At 41.1% G+C, this 25,160-nt stretch overlaps 1 protein-coding gene across 4 annotated transcripts in view; it reads right to left on the bottom strand.

The window, feature by feature from the left end:
• Positions 1-25,160, bottom strand: part of DCC (DCC netrin 1 receptor) — a 1,057,140-nt gene that overhangs the window by 110,322 nt on the left and 921,658 nt on the right. For all 4 annotated transcript variants that reach the window (XM_069219408.1, XM_069219414.1, XM_069219423.1 and 1 more), the window contains exons 18-20: positions 24,471-24,609; positions 16,036-16,143; positions 4,000-4,194 (exon numbers count right to left, since the gene is read on the bottom strand). In XM_069219408.1, coding sequence (XP_069075509.1) covers positions 4,000-4,194; positions 16,036-16,143; positions 24,471-24,609 — 442 coding nt within the window. The remainder of the gene's footprint in view (positions 1-3,999; positions 4,195-16,035; positions 16,144-24,470; positions 24,610-25,160) is intronic.

The raw sequence follows: 25,160 nt of genomic DNA, 5'->3' as shown, positions 1-25,160 counted from the left end.
CAAACAGGCAGAGTCACAGAAATGGTATAGGCAAGAAAATGCTCACTTTCTAAAAGTGGCATTTTCAAACACACAATCTCAAAATCAACTTTACTAAAAGATGTATTTTTAAATTGTGAGCTCAGGGACCCCAAACTCTCCATGTCCATCCGTTCCCAAAGGAATCTACACGTTAATCATATTTAAAGGTAGGCACCATGTTAACCTATGAGAGGGACAGGCCTTGCAATAGTGTAAAAATAATTTAGCAATATTTCACTGTCAGGACATATAAAACACATTACTATATGTCCTACCTTAACCATACACTGCGCCCTGCCCTTGGGGCTACCTAGGGCCTACCTTAGGGGTGTCTTCCGTATAAGAAAAGGGAAGATTTAGGCCTAGCAAGTGGGTCCACTTGCCAAGTCGAATTTACAACTAAAAACTGCACACACAGACACTGCAGTGGCAGGTCTGAGACATGATTACAGGGCTACTCATGTGGGTGGCACAACCAGTGCTGCAGGCCTACTAGTAGCATTTGTATTACAGTCCCTGGGCACCTCTAGTGCACTGTACTAGGGACTTACTAGTAAATCAAATATGGCAATCATGGATAACCCAATTAACCATACAAATTACATAGAAAGCTTATACACTTTAGCACTGGTTAGCAGTCGTAAAGTGCTCAGAGTTTCAAAGCCAACAGCAACAGGTCAGAACAAATAGGAGGCAGGAGGCAAAAAGATTGGGGATGACCCTGCATAAACTAAAAATTGTAGCAGCATCAAAAACCATTGATGACTCAGCAAAGGAGGTGTTTTTTCAGGGTAGTCCGATGCCAGTGTGGAGCTAACTTATCTACGTGTACACTCCAATGATGATACTTCTTGTCTTGTGGTGGTGAAGACTGTGCACACACTAATACAAGCACATTTTGCCTGGTCTAAAAGGAACAACAGACTCAAAGCCTGAGGATAATAGGCCTCTGTTCAATGTGCTTTCCAAAACTTTTGCTTTTTTGTTGTCCTATTCATTTTTGAGAATCCAGACGTCATGGGATTTCCAGCTTGGTTTCTTTAGGAAAATGTATATTCTCTCTTCATCTACCAATGCCTCGCTTTCGCATTCAGCATCCCCTGTCTTCTTGATGCGTTGAACTGAGGTTCTGCTCAATATATCACTTCATACTCTCTCAAATGTTTCCCAAACTATTGTAGTGTTAAGCACTTCATTGTAAGACATGACTGTTTGCAATACCTTACATTGCTTCCTAAGTGACGGTTATGACATCTTGCATTAATTAGAGGGCAGGGAAGTCCTAGTGTTTGTAATACAAGTTATTTTGGTTGCATTCTACCAATTCATGTCACAGTATATTTTTTTATCATATGTGCCCACTATCACCAGCAGCCAGCTGCATTACTTAATTATACTATGATATAATATATAACAATAGTTTTCTGCAAAGGTGTCACAAAGTATTTTGCTACATTTTCAATTCATCTTTATTTTCTCCCCAAATGTGGCTATAGGTACCATTTATATACTGATAGAGCATAATGTGATGAATGCAATATTTCTTGCATATTTTTTATTAGATAATGAAGAGAAAGAGAATATATTACATTGTGTAAAGACTATTTAAACATCAAGCTAATGTTTTTACATGCAAATCATTCTATTATATTTAATAAATATTTTTCTTAAGAGTTGGTTTCTACTATTACTTGAGTCCTAACTTCCAAAAATGTAGCAATAGGAAACCTTGGCCACATGCAAGATCAAGACTATAAAGTGTGGATTCGAATTGCAGTCCAATTTCTATGGCACTCCTAGCCTAAAAGGGCTATCTGTGACTAAGACCCATATCCGATCACTTTATCTCACTAATAAATGGACAGTTAAGGTAAAAAAACAGTTGCAACTCCTGATATGTCCTTCTTCAATGAATGGAAATATTGCATACCCCCCCCCCAAGATCAGCTGTCCTAGTCACAAAACTCCAAATAATTTCCACTATTGGAGATAAAACATTGCTAATTGTCAGTCTATTCATAAACTCAATAAAACGGCTTCCATGAAATTCCCAACTTGTGGTGCTAATTTATTTATCTTCTTTGAGAACACCAGTGAGCAGTCAACGTGTTTAGCTCTCCAACGCTGAGAACTTCATCTGGGCTTCAAATTCAAATGGAAAGAATTGCTTCCAGTTTGAGTATTTATAGGTCCCTCATCCATTCTATATATTGGTTCCTAAAACACTTTTTTGACCATTTGAGTATTTAAGATGTGAAAAGGGAGCCACATAGGCTGCTGATGTCCATCATGGCATAATAATACAAATAGAACTAACAGAATGGATGGGGGCCCTATATTTAGTCAAACTGGAAGCGATTCTTTCAAATGGAATTTGAAGTCCTGATGAAGCTCTTTTTGTCAGAGAGTGAAATGCATTGGTTGCTTGCTGTTGTTCTCAAAGAAGATAAATAAAGATGTTTTACTAGCACCACAAGCTGTGGATTTCTAAAAGACTTGTTTTGTTGAATTTGTGAATGGACTGACTAGTGCAAATTAATGGACAGTGATGTTGGCTCTCCATTAGTTGAAAACCTATCACTTTATATCTTATTCAAAAGCTGTGAAACAATATTTAGAAAATATGAGAACTACCTCAGTGTATGGTCAGAATGGTCTTTTTTTTCACTACAAGACTTAGGGGGTCATTACAAGTTTGGGGGACGGCCCTATTAGGAGTTTCCCGCTAGGCTGGTGGGTGTAAACCTCAGTTTCTGCCTACCAGCCTAGCAAAAAAGGCTACAGCATTGTCTCCAGTTCGTAAGCGAGCCAGCGGCAATGCTGTAGCTCATAGGGTGCACCAGCACCTTGCAATGTTCACTGTATGCAGAGCAGACAGTGAACACTGCGTGGGTACTGGATGCCATGAAAAGGCTGGCGGAGAACGAGTTTGTAATCCCCAGGGCAGCACTGCTTGCAGCTCTGCCTTGGCGGATTAGGATCTCCGCCACCTCCAGCCAGCCAGGATCAAAGATCTTGATGAAGCTGGAGGTTTTAATGTGGTCCATAGACCGCCACACTCCTAATGAGCCCCTTAGTGCATAGCTGAGATATATCTGAAGTAATCCTGTTCCATTTTTTGGAATTATGTTAAGCAAGGGCACCCATGGTTCTTGAAAGACTTATAACTTGGATAAACAATGACAGAATGCATATCCTGACATATAATTCCATTTGAAAGTTTTGTAATTTTAAATCTCATCACAATTTATCAATATCTTTGCAGCACAGGGTATTAATCAGGTTAAGTTCTGATAGACATGGGAAACATAATTACTCTCACACAGGCTTTGGAACATAAAATCACACTATGTTCGTTCCTTAGAACTATCTTAATATATCTATATTAGACCCAGAGTAGCACATATTTGTAGAATGAAATTATATGGTCAAGATTAAGGGTCTTTTTTAGAGTTTGGCAGATGTGGGACACCTGCCTAACATTACTGGGATACCACCTGTCAGTTTCAAAGTGCATTGATGTACATGAAACTACAAATTAGGGCATGATAACCACCTCTCTGAGGAGGATGTCCCACTCACCAAACTGGAAATAAGTCTAATGGCTGCCAAGCATATCTACAAATTCAGTATGCCCACATTCACTCTTAATTGCTGTAGTTTAAAAATATGGCATAACTTTCAGGCCAGGCTTCCATTCCAAGTAATGCCATCTCTTGTTTAGGGCTTTGCTGTAAAAAAACTAAGCTTTTCCTTAGCCTCAGCTTTTAGGTAAGATCATATATTTCACATAAATACTGCTCCAGCACAACAGTGGTAATTCCCCCGGCACAGAAACCTCTGATTCTGTACATAGGAAAGAAATTATATTACACCTCTATTGATCCATTACCACCATGGTGCAATAAAAATTAATTAAACATGAAACAATAGTTTAAGTACATATTTAGGAAAACAATAATGAGAGAATATTCAAACCTTTGGGTGTTCTGAAAGGAATGGGGTCTGAGAGGGGTCCAACTCCTTTGGAATTACGTGCTTGCATTCGAAAGTAGTAGACAGTGTCTAAGCTGAGATCCATTATTTGATGTGTGAGTCTGTCACCACTAATGGACTCCATCACCCAGGTATCTATAGGTGAATTTTTGTCCAATGTGTAAAATAGGATGTAAGCTGTAAAATTAAAATTAAAAAATTATCATTTAAATTAAATTACCATGCATTGTGCAATGTAACTCATAAACATTCATAGTTAATTAGATGTAGACATTTTATTAAGCATCACTCCAAGCATTTACTCCAAACATATGCAACAAGTCAAAGTAGAAAGAAAAGCATATTGTATTAAACAGAATCATATATGTTAGACCAGAAAGTGTGCAGTTGTCTTGTTACTAATTTCTTTCCAAGAGATAAAATAGGGTCAATTGCTACAGCCTTTTCAGGATTAACTTTCAATGCATTTGCCCCCACATATGCATTTGTATGTTACATACATTACTTCAAGTTTAATGACTGCAGACATAGAGTGACAGGTAACCAAAATCACAAGTTCTCAAAGGATGTCTGTAGGAAGGGGAGGCATGCATAATTGCAAGTAATCTCGGAGTTTCATGACCTCATAAAGAAATTCTCTGCAACTTCGCAGGGGTGTCTAGTATATATATACACATATAGCTTCAATCTAGCCAAAAGGCAGCTGAGCGATGTACAAGGTAATAAAAACAACCCCAAGACAGCCAACATTTGAGAGAAGTTTATGGATTTCACACATATTTCAAAAGACCACAGTCTTAAGAGATTTGAAAAAAAGGCTAAAACTGATAAAAAATATTTGAAATATTACCCTAATTGCACCTTGATTGTACTTAAAATATTTAAATACTAAATAGTCTAGTTAAACATACATTTAATTGACATTTTTCCTATATTGTGAAGGTAGGATACAATACAACTGTTTATGCATTTGTAGACTTCGGTTATGAATGGAATATAAAGCACATAATTATATTTGGACTCATATTGTTAGATTATATTATACAAACTGGTAATTCCCAGTTTCATGCTGCCCCTGAAAGCAGTGATTAGCTACAAATCATTTCCTCACATAAACTTAATGCACTCCAAAAAAATCATCCAAATATTTCAACTAAGCACAGATATTGTAGGAGCATTACCGGAAATTGAAAGTATCATGTTGGTGTGAATTAGCAACACAAAAAAACAAGCTTGAAAGGGAAAAACAAAACCAGGAAAGGCCAATGGGCTTATTACAAGTTTGGCGGTTTGACCGTTTGACAGCCATACTCATGGGGTTGAGGCTGCCGTCATTCCAGGCCGACCGGCGGAAACATTGCCTTACGATATTTCACCAGTCAGCCTGGTGGAAACAGTGTCACTGTATTGGCCTCCCAAAGTGAGCGGGGGGCAAATGCTGATGCACAACAGCACCCTCGGAATGTGCACTTCTGAGATTGATGGCAGGGGGGGCCCTGATAGTCCCTATCCATATTATTTCCTATGTGAGGTTGTTGCAGAAGCAGTAGTTGGCAATGCGTACTGCTAGATACTTTCCAGCTTTGAGGTGGAGTACATTTACAAGTGGCTTTGGTCCTTTTTGACTCTAGTAATTTTAGAAGTTTGTGATTAGGTATAGGCTTATTCTTCTGCAGGAGGGTGCATGTCTCTCCTTTAACACCTCCTTAATCCTCCTTTAGCCCCTCCTTACCCCTCTCTTAAACTCTCTACTTTAGTAGTATGCACTTTAAATTTTCCAGCCACTCCTCTTGTCCCTCGCACATTTGCTACTAAAACCCAGGACTGAGGTGGCACTACTTGGCATGTCAGGCTCACAGCTGGCAGAGTCTGGTTGCAGTGTTGGGTTGGTTGAAAGTATTTTATGTCCCTGAGACTTCAGATCAGGACACCAGTCACCTGAACCTTGGAGTCACTGTGGGTTCTGGGTTGGAAAGTTGCAGGTCCAGTACTTCTCACCCAGGCAAGGAGAGCAGCAGGAAGCAGGTCAGCAAAGCAAGGCAGCAGTTGTTTCAGAGCAGCAGTCCAGCAGTCCAGCAGAGTAGCAGACCTTGTAGCAGCACAGCAGTCCTTCTTCCTGGCAGGGTGTCCCCAGGAGGGGTTGGGCAGAATCTGCAGATTTTCACTCTGCTGAATTCAGTGGAGTTGCATAAAAACTCTGCAAGATTTCTTGGGATTCCGCAAGTGAGGGGAAATCAGTATGTTGTGCTGCCCAAACTGATTTTTTGTGCCGGGGGCTTTTTCAACCTTGAGAAATCAGCACGAATGGCACAATGCGGTATGCCAGACAGCACTGCTGCTCAAGTTGGTTTGCTGATGCTCAATTTTCTACTTGAGTGTCAGGTTTTCTAACACAAACAGTCACAACTGCTTGCAACCGCACACGTTGGGAAAATCTCACTGGGTGCCCTCCTATGGCTCGAAAATCAGATTCGGGATGTCAATTCTCACCTGTGCTGACCTGCTTGGTATTGGCAAGCCACACATGAGAAAGAACTCCACCACAAAGCAAAGTGAGGACTTTTACCAGAATGTTGTGTTAGATGCGTAACTCAGAGTGGCCAAAACTCCACGAACTCTGCTGACAGAGAGGACTTTCTCACACACCCCTAATCCACAGGTTGGGAAATGCATTGAAGTGTTAGGGTCTGAGGTCCAGCTGTAATACCCACACAACTTATTCAGGTGTAAGTGTGAGGCTGAGATCAGCTCCTTCCTCCCATCCTGTCGGGATGGCCCATCAGGGCCCATCAAGTAACACCTAAGCTCCCATTGTGTATTGCTGTCTAGAGGGAATACACAAAGCCCAGCTGTCACCCACCCAGACAAGTGATCAGAGAAAGGCTGGAGGCACAGAGGGCTAAGAGTAGGAAAATATCACCTTTTTAAAAGTGGCACTTTCAAGATTGTAACAATAAATATGACTTTACCATTAAAAAGGGTTTACCATTACAGGTACTAAACATGACAGATGTTTTTTCCTCTCAATCAGGAATTACAGTTTATTAAATGTAATAAGGAATCCCCAGTATTATCTTATAAAGGGGTAGGCCTCATAGTAGTGACACACATATTTACCACTACCAAGACATGCAAAACTGAAAGGCACATGTCTTATCTTTTGATTATATAGCACCCTGCCTATGCGCTACCTATGGCCTAGCTTAGGGATGACCTATAAATAGTTATAAGCGCCAACAAAAACAAAAACAAATTCAGCAAAATTGGAGGTAAGCAGGCAAAGCGTTTGGGGGAAGAACACCATACGGGTGACAGGTCCAACAGTTTGTAGCACTATTGTAATACTACTTAAAGTACTACAAAATGTAGTTTGAGAATAGCCTCAAGAGTGTTTTGCTCTAGTTCTTATTTAACAGGTAAGTATTTTGATAGTTATCAGTAAAATATGAAGCTCTTTCAGCAAGCTGGAAAGAGGACACTCATAGGGGAAAAGAGAGAAAGTGAGAGAGAATGAGAGAGTATTTGTATGTATGTGTGTCTGATTGCGTGTGTTTGTGTCTGTGTGAGTGTGTGTATCTGTTTGTTTCTAAGTGCAAAGATGTGGCCTGTTATTCATTAGACCAAGTTAGAGGAAAACCAAGGGAACATATTTTCTGCACTTTGACCACACTAAACTACAATGTGGCTTTTTGGTAGAAAAGCATCTTTTGTTGAGCATGTTTTTAGAATTTTATGAAACCTGCTGCTATGTCTAAGAATGGGGCTTAAGTGCACACAGTTCCGCAGAACAGGTACAAGAGAATAATGTATTAGTGCATTGGCTCAGTCTGTGAGAAACAGATATGGAGGAATAAGCATTAGGAATGGGCTAGCAAGACAGAAAGTATGTATAAGAGTATTATGTCAGAATTCTAGTTACTGAAAAGCCTGCAGCATATTGCTGTGAAATATTTTGGAGTGAGCTTCATGTGGACCTTCTCCTTTGATATACCATTTCAAATTAGACCATATAGCAGTTGCAATTGGGCTACTACCATTTTTCTGTTTGTTTTGACAACATTCATGATTACTTGTGCTATGTGAATGATGTGCCCCTATGTGCAAAACTATATACTGGGATCATAGGTTAAGAAGGTGGTTATAGATAAGACAGAGGACTAGATGCACAAATACATGAGGCTGTTGTGAGTCTTTAGCAAAGGCAGAGCAGGTCGATGTGACCAGAGCTGAATAGTGAATTTTGTGCTAAAGTCATTGGATATTATAGAAACAATCACTATATGGCATTTGATATTTTCTTTTGGATTCTAGCACAGTTCTCTGGTTTATTCTTTCTGAACATACCTGCTCTACCAGATTCCATCTTATGTCTTTTTTGCCCTGTAGGATTTTTGTGGACAAATATTGTTAGGGGTGTTGGATGAAATTTGGAAGGTATACAATTCCACTCAACTCTAAATCCTGCGATCAAAAATGTTTAAGTAGTTGGGACACTACAAGTTCTTTGGATGCACAGTTTCAGGTTTGGAAACAAGGACTATTAAAATGGAGGAAATTAATTGCATTAATACAAGCCAAGCAGTTGTCGCAAACATTTAGAAGGTTTGCAAATGTTTTACATTTATGTGGACACAGTTACTTTGCCAAAAGCCTAATTAAAGTTGTTACATTAATTTGGCTGAAGGAAAGAGAGGTGAAGGGGATAAAGAAGAAGAGTAATACAGTAAGTAAGGAGGAAAAGAGGACAGAGAAGAAGACAAAAAATGACACATACATCACAGTTCATGGAAGCAGTGCTTAATTTGTGCTTGTTGTTTCCGGTGTTGAGCACCGGCACTTATTTTTGCGGGCCGGGGCTTATTCTTCTGCCCAAGCATTTGCTGTGAGCTCTTGTAGCAAAAGACACACAAGGGAAAGACGGAGGAAGAGAAAAGCGAAAAAAACGCCACAAATTTTGAAAGCAGAAAGCTGCGAGAGTGAGCTGGAAGGTCACTGAGTAACTGTAAATAGATTAAAGAGGCCCAAGATGTCTTTAGGGTTACTCTGCCTCGGTATTCCGTGCTCGCACATTTAATTGCAGCAACCGCGTGTTTCAGAGGAGAGCTTTGAGCACCGGCACGTTTTTATTTACAAATTAAGCACTGCATGGAAGCTGTCTACAAAAATAACAAAATATATTTAATGCAAAGGCAAAGGATCTGAAACAAAGACAGTGAAGAGAATGATAGATTGTTTTGCAATATTGTAACTTTTAAGATTACATTTGTATGAGTAATAAAGTAAGTTGTGAAATGTTTGGCTTACTTCTGAATGAATATGTTTTACATTTTAGCAGACTCAATAATAATGAGCCTCTTAGTATCAATAAGTGTAGACAAATCAATGGCTACGAATTATCAGACATATACGTATGAGCAGAAATGGCTGTTCTGGATGAAAGAATGAACATTTGGCTACCCGGGAGGCTATTACTCAAGACCCCCAGGTGATTATTACAGATATCATGTGTACAGCTTAACTTATTAATGATTGGCGTACATTGTTAAATCTTTGCATTGTAAATATATGATTCAGGTTTCATTGCTGCTCAGGTCAGTGATAACCATTCTATAGGTTCCAGAAGTGCAAAATTCAGATTGCACATTCCTCTCGGCTTTAGGCATGCTATCATACTGAGGCCTTCATTACGAGTGTGGCGGTCTTAAGACCACCACACTTGCGGCGGTCTTACCGCCATGGTCCCGGCGGCAAAGACTGCTGCATTACGAGTTTGGCAGTTTGGCCAAAGCCAAACTGCCACAGCGATGCCATTCCTGCCAGTGCAGTTGGACCGGTGTGGCTGGCTGTCAACTTCTCCAGGCCAGCGGCATGCCACAAAAAGTCTGGTGGTAACGCACATGGTGACAGGAATCCCCATTCCTGTCACTGGCACACGCATCCCCACACGTCCACACACTTGCAGACACACACCCCCACTCGCCCACACACTTCTTGACACACACCCCCCCACTCGACCGCACACATACCACAAAACCCCCCACCCAACCGCACACAGACACGCACCCCCACCCATCCGCACACAACAAGACACCCCCTCACGCGCACACAATCAGATGCACACCCCCACTCACTTGTACACAAACTGACAAGCACCCCTACTTGCTCGCACACACACATGCAGCCCCACTCGCTCGTATGCATACGCACCCCCTCCAAATTCATACACACATACCCCACCCTCTGCATGCATTCACACACACCCCACACCCTTGCATTCATACACACACACCCACCTTCCACATACATTCACACCCCCACCAGCACGCACACATATAGTCACACACACTGGCACACACATGCACACCCATTCCGTCACACACACACACATGCTCACAAACATACACTCACAGACCACACACATACACCTACCTCACCTACACACACCCCCTTCCGGTCGGTCCACCTACCTGTCGGGCCGTACAGCAGCCCACGTCAAGGTGGTTGTCTGGGAGGGGGTGGGTGTCAGCTGTTCCACCGCCAATGCCACACTGCCGTGCAAGGACAGCCGTGCCATATTAATGCTCGTCCTTCTGGTGTGGCGGTGCTGGTGATAGAACCGCCTCTCACCCACCATCTGTCAGACTGACTTGTCAGATTTCCACCTGTTTTTGGGCGGAAATCTGTTGGTGTCTTTTAATACGGCCATTTTTGGAACTCCAACACTTTTAGCACCCACTTTGACGGCGGTCTTCGCAAAAGACAGCCAAAGTGTAAACGAGTGCCTAAGTTACTTTGCCAGTTACTGGAAAATTTTATTGAAGCCTTGACCTATTTCTAACTGTGCTATGAATGAGTCTTTTTCTGATGTGGCCCCAAATTTTATGTCAGGGCTTCACATGTGTTTTGATATTGTTGCAGCTGTTCCTCGTCACACTGGTCTATGTTGAATATTTTGTATGTCTATTACTAAAACATTTACATCTATGGACGTTAAAGAGAAAAACCCCTGTCCTTTAAAAATACTTAAAAAACAAATATAGCACTTACTTAGAAAACCTTATTTGTGTGTCTACAGATTGGAACATGCCAAGTGGTGATTAGTGCATTTTCAGCTGGCGGTGGAGTTAAAAAAGTTATAGTTTGTAAACTTTAATTTATGCATCTCTTATATAGCCTCTTACATCGAGATACCTTGTTGAATTATGTTCTGCCTCAAAGTGTGAGAACTGTGCTATGATTAATTCATTATTTTGTAAATTTGTCATTGAAAACATCTTTTGCAATTTTCGTCTTAGAATGATTTTCCTTTTGAGTACTGCTAAAGACGTCATTATTCTAATATGCTCTATAAACAGGTATAGCATTAGAGCTCTGAAAGTACATACAAAATACTCAGAATAATATGAGGCATCATTAATGCCATCACAGAAACAACTTACTTTGGTGTAGAAAGAATGGGTTATGCTCCACATTGACCCGCACACCATACACTTCAACTGTAGTATAGTTCGCATTAACAATGGACCACAGATATATGAGAGACCTTCATTGCATACAGGGGGTCATTCCCGCCAGAAGACCGTACCGCGGTCAAATGACCGCGGCGGTCATTCTGACTTTCCCGCTGGGCCGGCGGGCGACCGCCAGAAGGCCGCCCGCCGGCCCAGCGGGAAAGCCCCTTCAACAGTGAAGCCGGCTCCGAATGGAGCCGGCGGAGTTGAAGGGGTGCGGCGGGTGCAGTGGCACCCGTCGCGATTTTCAGTGTCTGCAAAGCAGACACTGAAAATCTTAATGGGGCCCTATAGGGGGCCCCTGCACTGCCCATGCCACTGGCATGGGCAGTGCAGGGGCCCCCAGGAGCCCCACGACACCCGTTCCCGCCATCCTGTTCCTGGCGGTAAGAACCGCCAGGAACAGGATGGCGGGAAGGGGGTCGGAATCCCCATGGCGGCGCTGCTTGCAGCGCCGCCATGGAGGATTCCTATGGCCAGGTGAAAACCGGCGGGAAACCGCCGGTTTCCCTTTTCTGACCGCGGCGTCAGAATTGGCCAGGAAGCACCGCCAGCCTGTTGGCGGTGCTTCCGCGGTCGTTGGCCCTGGCGGTCGATGACCGCCAGGGTCAGAATGACCCCCACAGTGCTTAATCTTTATACAACTGTTCAGAGAAAGCTAAATTCCTATACATACTGAGGGCCTCATTATGAGTTTGGCGGGTGGCGGAGGCTGCCCGCCAAATTCTTTGGGTCAGAGGAGCACCACTGCAGACTTCTGCCCGCTGGCCCTAGTACAGGTTTCACGCTGAGCCAGCTGGCGGAAACAGCATTTTTGCCTTCTGCCTCAGTGGGAAACTCACCACAACATTGACACCACTTGTAATCGAACCGGCAGCAATGTTGTGGTGCATCGAGTGCAACAGCACTCGTTGCTCTTTTCCCTGTCTGTAAACCAGGCATTGAAAAGTTCAATGGAGCTGTCTATGGGGGCCCCTGCACTGCCCATGCCAAGTGCATGGGCAGTGCAGAGGCCCCTGTGGGGCCCCCGGCATCCCGTTTCCACCAGCCTTTGCATGGCGGTGGAACCGCCATGCAAAAACTGGCGGACAAGGGAGTCAAAATCCTAGTGCTGCCCTGTTGGATTAAGACCGCCGGCTCCGCCAAGCCATCAGGTGAACTAAAAGTGGCAGTGCCGGTGGTCTGACCGTGGCGCTTTCGGCGTGATTGTAATGTGGAGGTCAGACGGCCACTTTGGCGGCAATCCGACCTCCACAGCTAGTGTGTCGGTCTTAAGCCTGCCACACTCGTAATGTGGGCCTGAATGTCTGTTCCAAAAGGAATGCCCCACTAGGGACAGCTTTTATGTGTGTCAAACCACTGACAGTCACCAAACCTACATTGAGAAATTAAATTGATATGATTGCAGAAGTGGGTACTCACTTTATGGAGAGATTTTACCCTGTATCACATTGTTTGCAGATAGTGAAACTTTCATACAAAATACACTACAGAGTACTAAAAGGATCTACAAAGAACAGTGTACATTCTCTGCAACACTTGGCAAAAAGGATACTATTTACCTAAAATAAGCAATGTCTGGAAGTGACAAAGATTATACTACCTGCAGTCTTCATACTAGGGTGGAAACTTTACAGATAGTTCATCATCTGAACCAAAACAAGCACATGCACATAGCTTAATACCTGGTGCACATTCTTCTATGTTACATAGAAATTGTCATGCTGTCATTCTGTCTAATAACTCCTAGCTGCTTACAATACTTAGTATATTGTATATTATATGTAGAATATTTGTCCTAGTGCACACTTTTCTGCAGAGTCTAAATTTGTGTGTGGAATATGCTGGCCACAAGTTGTCAACTATCACCTGCACACATGGTTACTCTTCAATGCAAACATTAATAATGTGTTTGTGAAATTAGGAGCACAGGCATTTTGTAAACCCGCACAAAATTAAGTAGAAGAGTAATATGGTAGCTACCCTTCACTATTTAAACTGTGAAACAAACTAGCACAGTCATTGAATGATGTCACCAGTAATGTAATCAGTGATGCCATAGGTGATGTCATAGAACATTTCATGGGTGATATAATATGTGAGGTCAGATTTTTCAGTTAATGTTGTCACTGTCAAATTCAACGTTGTTTTCTTCAATTAATTTCTATATTTTTTTTTTTTTATTGAACACAGATTTTTTTCACACCTTACTATAACATTACTTTAACCTCTAATTGTTTGTGAATTTTGGTTGTTTTTTCTAATGTGAAGTAATATTTTAGTATCATACATGACGCCAACACCCACTGTACATGCCCAAAGGCCATGCGCAGGAAGGTGTTGGTCACAGGGCCTTATTTTTTTTAAGGGGAGGGGGAGCCATGTGGGCTCTCTCTCCAAGCATAATTAACCTCATTATGCACTGGGGACCTTCCTTAAGACCTTATGTTTTTTTAAAGGGAAGGGTGCCACATGGCCCTCCTCCCCATGCCTTTTTAGGCCCTGGGGACCCCATCCCCAAGGGCTTTTTGTTATGAAGGGGAGGGGGGGTTGCATGGACTCCCTCCCTGACCCTTGTTAGGCTGCAGGAACCTGATCCACCAGGGCCAATACTAAAACTGAAGGGGATGAGGGCATGGCTCCCCTTCCCAAGCCTTAGGCCCAGGGGACCTCATTCCCACAGGTTGTGTGTTTTTTTAAGGAGAGGGGTGCTTTGTACATATGTATAGATATTACCCTATATATATTACCACTAGGTAGTTATAGTTAGGTCAGCTGTTCCACAGGAAAAGCATTTATTGTGTTGGTAATGACTTTGGGGGTCATTCTGACCCCGAATGACGGAAGCACCACCAACAGGCTGGCGGTGCTTCACATGCCATTCTGACCGCGGCGGTAAAGCTGAGGTCGCCCCGCCGGGGCCGGTGGTTTTCCGCCGTTTTTGCCCCGGCTGGGAGAATCTGCCAGGGCAGCGCTGCAAGCAGCGCTGCCCTGGGGATTCTGACCCCCATACCGCCAGCCTGTATCTGGCGGTTTTCACCGCCAGGAAGAGGCTGGCGGTAAGGGGTGTCCTGGGGCCCCTGGGGGCCCCTGCACTGCCCATGCCATTGGCATGGGCAGTGCAGGGGTCCCCTAACAGGGCCCCGGACAGCTTTTCACTGTCTGCCTAGCAGACAGTGAAAAGCGCGACGGGTGCAACTGCACCCGTCGCACGGCCGCAACACCGCCGGCTCCTTTCGGAGCCGGCTCCTGTGTTGCAGGCCTCATTCCCGCTGGGCCGGCGGGCGCTAACTTGGTTAGCGCCCGCCGGCCCAGCTGGAATGTTGGAATGGGGGCAGCGGTATTTTGGCCGCATGGCGGCCAAATGGCGGTTCCCGCCTGGCGGGCGGCTACCGACGCCCGCCAGGGTTGGAATCACCCCCTTTGTCCCTGTTTGATTAATCTTCACAAAACTTTCCAAAAATAGTGCTACTTTTCAACTAGTTTCTGCAGAAAATGCAAAATCCCCATGCATTTTCCACAGGTGTCTTTAAGAAGTGATAAAGCAAAAACTTCTGAATGGATTACAGAAAATTTGGTAGGATCTTGGTCTACAGATTGTGCTTTTTGTGATTTGATTTGAAGTATATCTGTTCAGAAGTATTTGAGAAATTAAGATTTAAAAATAATTATATATCTGAATGAGTGGGTCTGCAAGAGACTTGAGATAGTCTTGCAGAAGTGCTAGTTTAAAATTAGAACACTCTGATTGGCCCAAGGAGCTTTTTTCCATTGGGCCATCTCACTCCAGTGGTAGAGAGCTCTAGTAAGCTGCCAGAAACATGAGACAAATGTTGCTGGCAGCCATTATAAGACTTAGGGCCTTATTGCCCTGCCCTGAAGTTAAATAAAATAGCATAATGGGGCTGGCTGAGGATACCATGCTTCCTTATGCCTCCGGGGGGACCCAGAGAGACCCCCCTGTAGCCAACATGCAACAAATACACAAAATGGCAGCCTTCTTTTGAGATATCATCAGTGAGGTCATATAATTATGTCATAGAACATGTAATGAGTGATGTGATATGCGAGGTTTTAAGCAGTATATGGAAGGGGTACAAGTTATAGTTTGCTCTATATAGTATAACTCATGCCATGAGTGATGTGATATGTGAGGGTATAAGCAGTGTATGGCAGAGGTACAAGTTATAGTTTGCTCTACATACTATAACTGGTGAATTTATTCTTTTTAGTTCAAAATGTTAAAGTTGTCACCAACATATTCACCCAACTATAACATTAGTCTAACTTTAGTTATTTCAGTGAAAAAAAATATATATACACACACACATTAATTATTGTTGGTGTTAAAGCTTAAAGCACTTACTGAAGCGTTCACACTGTGTGAGAGCAACACCAAGCCCAGTGGCATTTCAGTCACCAAACATTAAAGAAAGGGGACACACATTTTAGAAAACATTTGTACATTGGCAAGTCACTTTGTACATTTTCAGTATTCACAACTCACCTGTAATCTTGCCATTGGCTTCCAGTGGAGGTTGCCAGCTGACAATGACAGCTCGAGGTTTACCCTCCCGTGTAATTACCGTCAAGTCCTTAGGAGTGGAAGAAGGGGCTAAATAAGAAAGAGAAAGCATTGTGAGAACTAGCATGCAAACATTTCTGAGCTTCGCCATCCCAGAGCTAGTGACAAATACTAGTGCTCGTCTCCCTAATGTATTGTAATGAAATGTTCAAATCAAACTTTAGAATCTTGTCAAATTCTACTTTGAATATTTCATGATCTCAGGCATTTGTCTTCTCTCAGAAGAAGAAAATGGCAAAGACATTCAGAGTACAGTTTTACTTATGTACTGAAATTCCTTTGCAGTCTAAATAAATATTTGAAAATTATTCCTTGCTTATTATGTTACTACATATATGTTGCTAAAGATCATTTCTCGGCAATGGTGCAACTTACATATTTCGTATTTGTTGAAAAATAACCTAATATTTAACAAGAAAAAACTCTAGGCCTTAATTGCCAAATTTGTAGCAGACTTGTGGTCATTACACATCTTTTATTTGCCACTTTTTAATAGTAAGACACACTTGTGGAAATAATGTGGAAATTACATATTTTTTCCTCAGTATACATCTAATTTACAATGGATAAACTCTCTGTGCAGCAAGGTAAGTCAAGGGAGGCTTTAATATCTGTCTGCCACTGTGTTGTTGTGCAGACTTGGCTGCGTTTTTTTTTTTTGTCTACGTTCCATTTGGCTATTGTGTCATTGTTTGAATAATTGTGTGCTTGTGATGTAGTATGTTGTGTTAATATGTATTGTTACATTGTAGTGTTCTTCTGTAGTCTATTTGTTTCAAATTGTTGTGCTATTTGATGTGTTTTAGAGTCTTGCTGCATTCAGCCGTTTCGTTGTGGTGTGTTTTTGTTGTTTGATTCTTGTACTGTTTGTTGGTGTATTACATTTCTCCATCTTTTGTTGGTGGCATGCTTTGCTGTTTTTGTGCTAATGTGGTTCTGTTGTACTGTTACACCACAAATACAGTCCTTGTGCTTAAATATGCCCCAATAGTCATGTCACATAGTATCACCTTCAAAAATATGTTTTCATGATACATTGTCTCAAAGTGTTTCCACAACATGTAATGACCTTAAATTAAAAATGTTTTGTGATACAGCGTTGTAGGAAAATCCTCTTTTTCCCTTGTGACACCCAAACTGTTTGGACAGATACTGGTGGTTATTGACCCTTGGCAGTGCCCTGGGTACTGCTTACCAGTCCCAGGGCTAGTGATCTGTGTAAAGTGGATATGCAAATTAGGCTCTTTATAATTGACAGCATCAGTGTACCTTTAAGTCCCTCGTATATGGTAGGGCATGAAGGTTTGGGGACCCCAGCATAGGTAGTGCACCAACAGGTGCACTGCTGAGGAGCCCAGTGTTACTTTAAAGGCAGCCTGCTTTGTTGACTGCTTTTGAACTAAAGTTACATGCAAATTCGACTTTGGAATTAAAAGTACTTCCAAAGTCCTAAACTACCTTATTTTCACATATACGTCATCCCTAAGATGTGACCTCAGTGTCCCAGGGCTGGGTGCTATGTAACTATAAGCAGGGACCTTATAAACATTTTTTTTTAAATTGTTTTATAAACCCTAGTGAGGTAAAATAGCCAAATTCGTGTTTCCCTCACTGTACTGAATGGGCTCCATAGGCTAAATGGGGAGGCTTTATTTTAATTAATACAATCCCACAGCGTATCCAAGGAGGGCTCCAGGGACATCGGAAAAAGATTCAGCTTCGGGCCGGACAAAGATTTCGATCATGAAAAATAGACTAAGTCTGAAGGTAGAATCTTTTATCGAGGTCTCCTGCGACATGTGTCCCATGGGGGCTCGAGAGAGGTTGGATCGGATTGGTGACTTCCTCCCGCTGAAGAAAATCTTCAAGAAAAAGACTAAGGGGGTCATTACAACCCTGGTGGTCCTAAGATCGCCAGGGTAACGCTGGTGTTTGGACCGCCACCAATGTGATTATGGTGGTAGCGTCACGGTTGGACTGACAGCACCGCTTGTTTTCCTCCACAGGAGGGACTGGTAATGCTGGTGGTCCTAATTTGCCAGAGCAGATCTGCATGCAGTGCTGTCCTGGGGATTACGAGTCCCTTCTCTATCGGCAGTTACATGGCGGTAGCACCGCCATGTAACTGCTGGTAAAGACGGGGTGCAGGGGCCCCAGGGGGACCCCTGCACTGCCCATGCACTTAGCATGGGCAGCGCAGGGGCCTCCCTGGCCAGCTCTGTCGTGATGTTCACTGTTTGCTTTGCAGACAGAGTACATTGCGATGGGTGCTGGTGCACCCTATGCTCTACAGCATTGCCGCCAGCTCTATTATGAGCCGGCAACAATGTTGTAGGCTGTTTCCCACTGCGCCAGTGGGCAGAAATACAGTTTCCACTAACTGGATAGAGTGGGGGTTAGTGGCCTATTGCTAAGTGTAGGTACTTACCTGCCCTTACCAATAATCCACTTTCCAAAAAGTGTAAACATCAAATGTCTGATTAAAAGAAAGCTTGTTCTACTCAATTTGCTGATAAGGCTGGAACTGGCAAAAGGACATAAGTCCAAACAATGCTGCTTTGAGTTGGGGTAGAAAGGTGATAGGGTATGGCTGCAGACCTTGCTGGAAGCTTCTATGAACAAGCAACAGAAAAAGGTTTTTACTACAAGGCAAGACGTCATTAGGATTTCTCTTAATCTACTTCTTTTTGCCATTTCTTACACTTTTATACTACATTCTACAATTAGGGAAAACATAAAGAAACCCTATAACAATTGAAGAGTTGTGGGGAGCTCTTCATTTCATATGGTATATTATTTATAAATATTTATTTACACTGATAGAAAAAACAATCAAGAACATTAGGTCAATTTTCTGAGAACATATTACTCAATGCCTTCGTAGTTTCACAACCAATAGCATCTAGTTTATGCTGCACGTATCGTGTTAACTGATGACGCAGAATGAGATACTTAGAGATACTTAGCCATTTCACTAAGGTTTTTGTACATATGTATCAACTGCGCGAGTGCAGATGAATTTTACTTTGGCAGTCAGGTTGATGTTATCTATGGTAGTAATTTGATAAGTTGCCCTTGCATGTAGAATTAGATCTTCATAAGTAAAAACTATGCACTTATCTTATGATATATCGCGCCCATGAGACGTTTAGTTATGTGGTTGATTAGCTCATTTAATGACTGTTTCCATTTACTATGATGGACTAACATAACAAGATCTGCATGGTTTTTCTATTAGGATAACAGTGGGACATAGTTTGGTGTACCTATATGTGATCTCACAGATGGGCAAATCATTTGTGATTGCTTGCTTGTGTGTCATTTTTATGCCATAGTGCTGCCGGAACATGGTTCTTTATTCCTCTCCTTTTTTAGACCAACGAAGGGATTGATTTTGGATTCATACAACAATTCCTATGGATGAGTCAAGGTAATTAAGAGACAAATATTGATTACTGTAGAGATGTATATATGGATTTAAGATTAAGGGTGAGTAGATGTGAAAAATGCTTTCTTCCTCATCTTGGCCCTTTGATTTAATGACGGTAGATAGTTTTGACTTCTATGGACACTAAAAGGAATTACTGGTTTTCTTTATTTATTTAGGGGAATCAATGATTGTAAATTGGACAAATTGGAAAGAAAAGTCTTAGTATTTGGTGCTGTGAAGGTAAGTAGTCCCGATTGGGGTATCCTCCATTGTTCGCTTATGCATGGCTCTGTGAGAAGACCGATTTAAATTAATTTTTAAGTAAGAATACTGATTTTTTTTTAAAGATTCATTCTAGGTGCTACCTGATACACATGACCTATGCTCTGATGATGACTCTTTAATGATTGGTTTGTTTTGTGGGTTTGGAACATGGACATTAACTCTTGTGGATTATTCCCTAACAAAGTGAGTGACTTCTGGACACCTAAACTGAAGGTGTCCCTTTTAAGATCACTCTATGTACATTTTTGACCATAATCTGTATATATTGTAGATACCACTTGGCACCTTATATATTTTCATCAATCACTTTTCACTGCCCCATTATCTTGGGAGCACCTCAAATATGATAATTCATGTTAATAACTGAATAAAATGCTATTTTGATAAGTTCTTTCAGCCATGTGTTTTCCCAAAGTTTCTTATAAACAAATAGTTTGCCGTGGGAGTCAAAGGCCACAGTTCCCCCTTGGTGCCATACATCTCTTATAACATGTATATACCCAGGTCCTGAGGGTTACTGGGTTTGCCTCATTTTCTTTATGTAAACGTAATTATTGCCTTATGGTGGTCAGTAGTTACTAGAATCTATCGGTATATGTACACCCAATCTGGGGTTAATGCTAACTGTCCAGAGCTGAATGTTTTATCAATTCATATTATTCAACCGCAGACAAGATATGGACAGAAAGGGAGCTATACAAATAAACAAAAATTATAAATAGCCTTTTTGTGCTGAATTAGAGCAGAGCAATTATCCAATAAGTCCTGAAGCAGAGCGCCTTAAAAGGCACAAGGAGGAATCAATATGTATGTCCATCTTATTTTGCAACTGTCCCCAATTCTGGGTACTTTTTAAATATTTGGTTCACAGTATTGTAGCCTGAAGCACTTTTTAAGTATCACAAACTACTTCCCATGAACAATTTATTCAAGAAGTGTGTTTCAAAAAGTGTATATTTATGTATGTCTAGATGAAAGTACATGGCACTCTATAGTCTATATAGGTAAGATTAGAAATGATTTGGCATATAATTCGGCTTTGCTAATCCGCTTTGGTAAATGGTATCCATCAGGGCGAGGAAGTACCAAGTTAGGAGCATTATCAACCATCTGTTCCGTTTTCCAAGGAGTGTATCAATTGTACTTGCTTTAGTGAAGGTCATGATTTCTACCTTCTTTTATGTATGGTTGTTTTATTGCATTTTAATGGTCTAACTTTAGACCGAACAAACAATAAAGTAAACTGCAGGCAAGATATGGACAGAAAGGGAGCTATACAAACAATCGAAAATTATAAATAGCCTTTTTGTGCTGAATTAGAGCAGAGCAATTATCCAATAAGACCTGGAGCAGAGCGCTTTAAAAGGCACAAGGAGGAATCAAAAAACATGTTAATGAAGTCTAAACCAGGTACTCACTCATTAAATACTCTACTCCTCATAAAACAGCAGATGGTGTAAGGAAAATATTGAAATAAGCAACAAGCTTAAGTTTAAATAAAGCTGCAGTTTCCCCAGGATGCTCTTCCATTTTCACATTTTGTAAAATATAAATCAATCTCCTCCGGGCTTACTGAACAGAGTTTTCCATAAATCTGAACTGGCAGCTAACCCATCTGGCACGCTTGCTAGAAAAATAAACTCAGAGACAGTACAACACTTGTCAAAGTTTAAAGCACATGCACTAAGACAAAAGACAAATCTATGTAGACTTTAAAAACAGCCCTGCGGTCCAGCAGAGCAGGACGTTTCTCTGCTGAATGATTTTATCCACTGACAAAGTGTGTTTCATTTAGAAACCGAAGAAAACGCTTAGAGACGCCAGTTGTACACCAAACATGCATGTACAAATCAAGATATTAAGGTATGGGTCTACATGAGAATGAGGGCCTGATTACAACTTTGGAGGAGGTGTTAATCCGTCCCAAAATTGACAGATATACCACCAGCCGTATTACGAGTTCCATAGGATATAATGGACTCATAATACGTCTGGTGGTATATCCGTCACTTTTGGGACGGATTAACACCTCCTCCAAAGTTGTAATCAGGCCCTATGTCTTTTCATACCATAAAATGTAACTTTTTCTTTTCTTTTAGCAGTAACGTGCTTTTCTCGAACAGAAATGTGTGGCTGCAAAGAAAATCTGAAGCAGCGATGTACATATGATGGAAACCTGGGAAATGGAGAGAGGGCACGACAACGACAAAACATGTTCATTAGAGATAAGGCCAAAAGTGTAAAGAGTGATGCATATAAATTGGAGCAGGAATCTGCTTCAAACATCCCTTGAAGACACCTCAGCGTTTAAAACGTTTTTTTTTCTTCTGTTTACATCTTGGTATAGTTCATTTGAGAACTCTTTATTAGAGGACGATGGAATTTACACGTGGCCTGTGGTGACGATTTGTAAATTTTAGATTTATTTTCAGTAACATCTACACCTCCTGGATGATGAACCACACAGTGAAACCTGATGGCTTTTTGGTCACTCACGGATGTCATCAGTCCTAGGATTTTAATGTCTCTGAAGCCAACCAGATCTTGCTGTATTACTGGCTATGAAAAACCATGCACCATGATGTTGGGAGATGCTCTGCTCCTCATCTCACTGCCTCTTGGGGCTTGAAAATGGGGAGTGGCAGAAGCCAAAACTCCAAGTCCCGCCCCATGGCATATGCCTCAGTAGAACTTCTCCCATAATCGTTGGCAATTATGAAAAAATGTATCGTGCAGTTTTTGAACAGTCAGTTTATATGCACAAACACATTTTTACTACTAAAATGTATGAGGTGGCACATTTTTAAGTTACCCTGGATAGAGCTATGCCTAGTACCAAAACCAAAGATTAGATCATAGAGATTACATCTTAGCCATTTAAGGTAATTGGGTAGTGGGCTGGCGTGTGATATTGCATTAATATTAATGGGCTATGATGAACATTACCCAGTGATACTTCTGGTGCCTTTTTATTGGTATAATTTAAAGAATCACCTAATACGTCAGTCTCAAAAGATTTCATGAACCACTAATGTAAAATTATGCCATGCAGTCTCATGACAGGAATGGATACTGACTTAAAGTTGGGGTAATTACAGCTTAAAATGTGATTTGCTGGTCAGCTGGTGTTGAAATAGGCTCAACACCATAAGAATATCCTGCTGTCTGACATACAGATTAGCTGTGGTCACAAAACAGATGACATTTCAACTAAAGACAATTTTAGTTTGGTAGCATTTTTTGACTTCCACATCAATTTTCATAGTTGAAAGTAATGTCCGGGGAATCATATGATGTACTCCACTTGTGATATTTTTAGTAAGGTAAGTGGTGTCAGCAGCATTTAAAAACAGGTGGAATACTTTATTCAGGATTTAACTATAATGCTAGGAGTCAGGGATAGAACTTTTATTGCCCTTTCTGTTCTACGTGATCACTCACTAGCATTGAAGGAGCTTGGACTCATACTAGTGTTCTGTATGCTATAATTTTATTAGTAAGGTTTTCTGTTCATCACTTGAAAAAAAAAAAACTTTAGTAAGCCATTATGGGGTAATATTGTTAAAACAAAAAAGAATAATGACCATTAGGATTTGTCAGAATTTGAAACGGAAAAGGTATTTTGGTGCACATCTGTACTTGTTTTTATTTTATTTTTGTAGTTTTCTGTATGGCCATTTGGGCTCCAGTGTGTGCCACAAAACTTTACATTTTTTTGAGTTTTGTCCTCCTCTTTATAGTTAACTACAAAGATCATATGTATTTAGAGAAGAATATGCCTATATAGGTTTCACTTTGCTTGTATACATATGCAAGTAGGAGTGAGGCTGGTTGCAGTTTGTTCATCTCAGATCACCTTTATATGGCAGTTGGTGATAGTTACGATGTTGCAGTATTGATTTTTTCAACAACAAAAATTAGAGAAGTAGTGGTGGTTAGCAGTTCAGTCTATAGATTGTATTCTGCTGAGGTGACAAATAGAGCTGATTGAGAAATGAAACAGCTGACAACATCCAACAGTGTTAAAATAGCAGATTAATCCTGGTGACATCAGGCATGTGTCTCTAAAGATGAAGATGTTTTGTTGTTTGCACAAGAGGATAAGGGGTTGTTTCCAGGACATTAGCAGATGTACCATTCACAAGGTAAGAATTGAGGAATATCACACATTGTTGCTGTGCCCCCAATGGAGTTGTTTGCCTAGTCACATGCACACACAAAGTTTAATTTGTACTGACCACTTGCCTCCTGTCTCTATTTAAATCAATATGCTTCTCCGTTGAAGGTCAATTCAATTCAATTGGAGCTTTTATTCCAATTATGTATTTTAATTAAATTGTACATCTCATTCACGATGTGGATAGTGTAGTCATATCCTCTCGAGAATAACTGCTTTTTACCATTCTTTCCTGTGGTTTGAGCTGTTTGAGACAACAATCTCCATCAATGAATGCAATGGAATCTTGTTTATGAGAATCCAAGACGCAGGTTGTAGGGGAATTTATTTAAGAAAAAGAGCAAGGATATGTGCATTTCACAGTACTCAAACTCTGAAGTGAAGAACGGGCTTTTTTGTTTTAAAGTTTCAACTGTACCACGTCAAAGAAACCTGTCTGAAGTGTTTTTCAGTATTCAGAATTACCTGATTCATATGTGGTGGCATGTGCAGTCATACTCCATGTGCTTGACCGTCTACCTTTTGTTACTGTGACCGAGAACTCATACATGGTGTTTGGCTTCAGACCCGTAACAGTGTGACTGAGGGCTGTTGTATCTGCAGACTATGCAAGAAATGATAAAAACCATGTTAGCACATGACAATAGTAATGTTTTGAAAAATACTGATGCCATTAAATATCCTCTTGATTGACAGTTGTGCATTCCTTAATTGAAGGGTCTGTTTATAATTCGTTATAGTGTGCTTTAAACCATTCATTAGGTGCCATACAAACAACTATGGATACAATTCTTTGAAAACTGTTTTTTTCATAACTTCACCATATATATTTATGGTGCTTGTGGGCTATGGAGATTCCCCAACATAGTATTACAGGGGGTTCTATACATCTGTGAGAAAAGAACACATGCAATTCATTTTTTTCAAGGTTCATCTGTTCTATGCACACCTCACAGTATACTATGAACTCCACATATAAACTCTATCTGAATGGCTAGTAGCCACAGCAGCGTGGAAGAATATGAAATATGACAAATACCACAGACCATACTCTTTTATCATGACATACTCTTTTAAAGTATACAGGGAGTGCAGAATTATTAGGCAAGTTGTATTTTTGAGGATTAATTTTATTATTGAACAACAACCATGTTC

This window comes from Pleurodeles waltl, chromosome 1_1 (genome assembly GCF_031143425.1).
Source record: "Pleurodeles waltl isolate 20211129_DDA chromosome 1_1, aPleWal1.hap1.20221129, whole genome shotgun sequence".
NCBI classification, from domain to species: domain Eukaryota; kingdom Metazoa; phylum Chordata; class Amphibia; order Caudata; family Salamandridae; genus Pleurodeles; species Pleurodeles waltl.
This window is presented reverse-complemented; position numbering and strand designations above follow the sequence as displayed.